We start from the raw sequence: 4,765 nt of genomic DNA, 5'->3' as shown, positions 1-4,765 counted from the left end.
ATTTATTATAGAATTTTTAAATTTTAAAAATTATTTTATCAAAATACAATTTTATCATTATTATTAGATCCAGTTTGACTCTAAAACCGATTTATCTTAAATTGGTTCGGTCTAAGACAAAGACTGTTTTTGTTACAAACCAGTTAAATTTGGTCAAACCAGATAAAAATTGATCGAACCTGAATACAATTGGACCACCTACCCCATGCTAAACCATGTGAGTCTATCGTGCACCAGCACTTCAGCGGAAGCATGGAAAAGACGCTTTATAGGTGCATCAGTGGACCAGCGAAAATAATTCCAAAACGGAGAGACTAAAGTTTGACCTAATAAGGACCTCATCCATGCAGATTCCTCATTTTTAAGATTTATTTTCTTTTTTTTATTTTTTATTTTTAGTGAAATTGATAATGACTTAGTAAAAAAATATTGTTATTGATGTTTAATTAATAAAAAATATTCAGACTTTGTTTATTCATGTGAGTATATAATTATTTAATTTTTTTTCAGGTAACAAAAAATTAGAACATTTTATGATGAAAAAGCAAAGTAAAATTGATGCAATTTTTAAGAGAAAAGTTACTGATGATGTTAGAGTTCAAACAAGTCAACCCTCTAATCTTGTTTCACAAGAAGTTCAAGTAAGTGAACTCTCTAATCTTACTCAAAATACACATCAACAAAAAGCCAAAGTTCCAAGATTAGAAAGAGATGTTGATATCTCTTTACTAGAAAGGGATTCAGGAAAGCGACGTCCAATTTGGCAGTATAATGTCAATGAACGTGATAAGATTTGTAGAGCATATAATAGCTGGGCCATACCAACCAACAAATATTAGCTATCCAGCTTCTGGTAATAACAATCACCGTCGATATTTTCAATCTTCTTGGTTTAAGAAATTTCCAAGTTGGTTAGTGATAAACCACTATTTTATGATTTATCTTGTGCTAATTTGAGTGGTTTTTATCAGCTTTTTACCCACTTATTCATATGATCTGCATGTTTTACATTTTCCTTTCTGATCTTGTGCTATAATTGAAAACATGTTTTCTGGGCCTTTAAATTGCTAATTTTAAATCATCTCTTATTACCATTCGATGCCGTGATATGTGTGTTAAGTGTTTTCAGAGATTACAGGGCAGGAATGGCTCAGAGGATGGAAAGGAAGCATGCAAAAGTGGAAGGAATATAAGAAGTTGAAGGAACTGCAAAGTTGTCAGCTTGACCCTCTCGCACTAAAACAGTCGTAACTTGAGCTACAGAGGTCCAAACGACGCGGTTCTAGTTGCTTTGGAAAGCTAACGTCCGGGGCTTCGATTTGATATATAATATGCTATAGTTGCCCTGACGTTAGACAACGCGAACGCGTGCTCCACGCGGACGCGTCGCAGTGACGAAAATCAGCGTGGCAGATTTCTTCTCCAGCGATTTTTGGGCTGTTTTCAACCCAGTTTGCAGCCCAGAAAACACAGATTAGAGGCTATAAAGTGGGGAAATCCATTCATTCATAATGATAAGCTCATAATTCATAATTTTAGGTTTAGATGTAGTTTCTAGAGAGAGAGGTTCTCTCCTCTCTCTCTTAGGATTAGGATTAGGATTTATATTAGGATTAGGATTTTATCTTCTGCAATCACAGGTTCAATGTTCCTTTTATTTATTTTATCAATTTAGTTTATGAACTCTTTATGTTTGGATTGATTTTCTTTTATTAATGCAATCGAGGTATTTCAGATTTATGATTCTTATTTAGCTTTTTATATTCTTGGCTTTAATTGATTAACTGGAGGCTCTTGAGTTATCAAACTTATCGTGATTGTTAATTGTTATTTTTGCTAATTGAATTGAATTCCACTAACTCTAGTCTTTCCTTAGGAGTTGGTTAGGACTTGGGGATCTAACTAATTAGTCCACTTGACTTTCCCTTGCTTTCGTAAAGGTTAACTAAGTGGGATTAAACTCAATTCTCATAAGGATAACTAGGATAGGACTTCCGAATTTTCATACCTTGCCAAGAGTTTTATTATATATTAATTTATTAATTCCTGCAATTTATTTTCCTTGTTCAAACCTTTCAAAACCCAAAAACACTATTTTCCATAACTAATAATAAGAACACCTCCCTGCAATTCCTTGAGAAGACGACCCGAGGTTTGAATACTTCGGTTTATAAATTTTATTGGGTTTGCTACTTGTGACAACCAAAACGTTTGTAAGAAAGGATGATTGCTTGGTTTAGAAACTATACTTGCAACGGAAATTTATTCTGAATTCTAAACTGTCAATCATTCGTTCTTCAGTTAGAATATTCACCAGAAAAAAATGCTGCTTTTTGTTTGCCTTGCTACTTGTTTGGTAAACATTATGGTGCTCGCAATGATGGAAAAAATGCATTTCCAGAGTTAGGATTTAGTAATTGGAAGAAAGTAAACAATGGAGTGAATTATGCATTTGTATGTCACGAGGGTTCTATTCCTAATTCTCCCCATAATTTATGTATGAAATCTTGTGATGATTTAATGGCTCAATCTAAGCATATAGACAAAGTTCTTGATAGGCATAGTGATGAAACTATTGCAAATAACCGCTTAAGGTTGAAGACATCTATTGATGCTATTCGATGGCTTACATTTCAAGCATGTGCATTTAGAGGCGATGATGAAAGTCCTGGATCTTTGAATAGGAGAAATTTTATTGAGTTAATTAAGCTTTTGGCTTCCTGTAATCAGAATGTTAATAATGTTGTTCTTGAAAATGCTCCTGGAAATGCTCAATATATATCTCCCGGTGTTCAAAAAGATATATTACATATCTTTGCTAGAAAAGTGCGTGCAACAATTCGAGAAGAAATTGGTGATTCTAAATTTTGTATAATTATTGATGAAGCAAGAGATGAGTCAAAGCGAGGACAAATGTCTGTGATTTTGAGATTTGTAGACAAGCACGGTTGTGTTCAAGAAAGATTTTTTGATCTTATACATGTTTCTGATACGTGTTCTTTGACATTGAAAACAGAAATTTCATCAGTTCTTTCTCGTCATAATCTTGATGTTCAAAATCTTAGGGGACAAGGGTATGATGGAGCTAGTAATATGCGTGGTGAATGGAATGGATTGCAAGCTCTATTTTTGAAAGATTGCCCTTTTGCTTATTACATTCACTGTCTTGCTCATCGATTACAATTAGCACTTGTTTCTGCAGCCAAAGAAGTTTGCTATGTTCATCAATTCTTTTCAAAACTTACACTAATTGTGAATGTTGTGACTGATTCTCCTAAACGTCATGATCAGTTAAGGGTTGCTCAAGCAAATAATGTTGCAAACTTAATTGCCGATGATCAACTTGTGACAGGTAGTGGACTTAATCAAATTGGTACTTTGCAAAGAGCTGGAGATACTAGATAGGGTCTCATTTGAATTCTATACGTAGCTTGCTATGCATGTTTGATGCTACTTGTGAAGTTCTTAAAAAAAGCACTGAAAAAAGTAATTTCTCCACTCGTGGTGATGCTAGTGCTGCTTATGATGCTATCACATCCTTTGAATTTGTCTTTGTTTTGCATTTGATGAGAAATATTTTGGAAGTTAGTCATGATCTTTGTCAAGCTTTGCAACGAAAAAATCAAGACATATTGAATGCTTTAACTCTGGTTTCTACTACCAAGACTTTAATCCAACGAATGAGAGAATCAAGTTGGGAGGCTTTCATAAAAGAAGTTATATTGTTTTGTGAGAAACATGAAGTTGAAGTTCCTGATATGAATGCATTGCATATTCCTAGAAGAGGCCGAACTCGCAAAATTGTTGACCAAATTTCAGTGGAGCATCATTACCGTGTTAATTTATTTCTGGCTGTAATTGATACACAGTTGCAAGAGCTTAATGGAAGATTCAATGATAATATGGTGGAATTGCTTACTTTAAGTTCAACTTTAGATCCCAGAGATAATTATAAGTTCTTCAGTGTCAACAAAGTATGTGAATTAGTAGAACGATTTTATCCAGGTGACTTCAGTGACCAAGAGAAATTTCACATTAGAATGCAAGCTCAACATTATGAATTTGATATTCCTAATCATGTGAGTTAACTAACTTGTGCACAATTTCGGAGTTATGTCAAGGATTAACGAAGACAGAAAAGTCTTTAACATATCTTTTGATTGATCGTTTGATTCGCTTGGTATTAACTCTCCCTGTTTCAACTGCTACAACTGAGAGATCTTTTTCAGCTATGAATATTGTGAAGAATAGACTCAGAAATAAAATGGAAGATGAATTTCTTGCTAATTGTCTTTTGATTTACATTGAGAAGAAGATTGCTGAAAGATTTGACACCGATTCTTTATCGATGAATTTTATGATATGAAAAATCGACGTGTACCACTTCGTTAGTAAAAGTATGCATATTTTGTTTGTACTTTAAATATATATTCTCTATCGGTATATTTTTGTAATGCATCTTACATTATAATTTATTTGCATATTTTTTTAATTTTATATGTTATTGGCCCCCATGATAACATTTCTGGATCTGTCCCTGGAGACGACAATAACAAAAGAGGCAACGTCCACAGAAGGTTTGTCTTCTACAATTCTTTTCATCTTTTATTATTTCTCTGTAAATTAACAAATTATTATTTTATTTCTTTTGAGTTACTTAAACAATTACAAAATACTGTTTTTTATTGGCAGTGCAGTATGAACTGATCTTGAAGAAAACAAAATCATTCCACTATCAGAATCTTGGAGAACGAGAAACCAATGG

At 33.3% G+C, this 4,765-nt stretch overlaps 2 protein-coding genes across 2 annotated transcripts; both read left to right on the top strand.

Moving 5' to 3' along the window:
- Nucleotides 537–3,405, top strand: LOC107641237 (zinc finger MYM-type protein 1-like). Its single transcript, XM_016344736.1, has 2 exons — nucleotides 537–641; nucleotides 2,302–3,405. The coding sequence occupies exons 1-2, from the start codon at nucleotides 537–539 to the stop codon at nucleotides 3,403–3,405; spliced, it is 1,209 nt and encodes a 402-aa protein (XP_016200222.1).
- LOC107641236 lies at nucleotides 3,441–4,088 on the top strand. Its single transcript, XM_016344735.1, has one exon. It carries the CDS (start codon nucleotides 3,441–3,443, stop codon nucleotides 4,086–4,088), a length of 648 nt encoding a protein of 215 aa, XP_016200221.1.

Source organism: Arachis ipaensis, chromosome B05 (genome assembly GCF_000816755.2).
Source record: "Arachis ipaensis cultivar K30076 chromosome B05, Araip1.1, whole genome shotgun sequence".
NCBI classification, from domain to species: domain Eukaryota; kingdom Viridiplantae; phylum Streptophyta; class Magnoliopsida; order Fabales; family Fabaceae; genus Arachis; species Arachis ipaensis.
The sequence above is the reverse complement of the archived record's forward strand: the minus strand, read 5'-3'. Positions and strand labels throughout refer to the sequence as shown.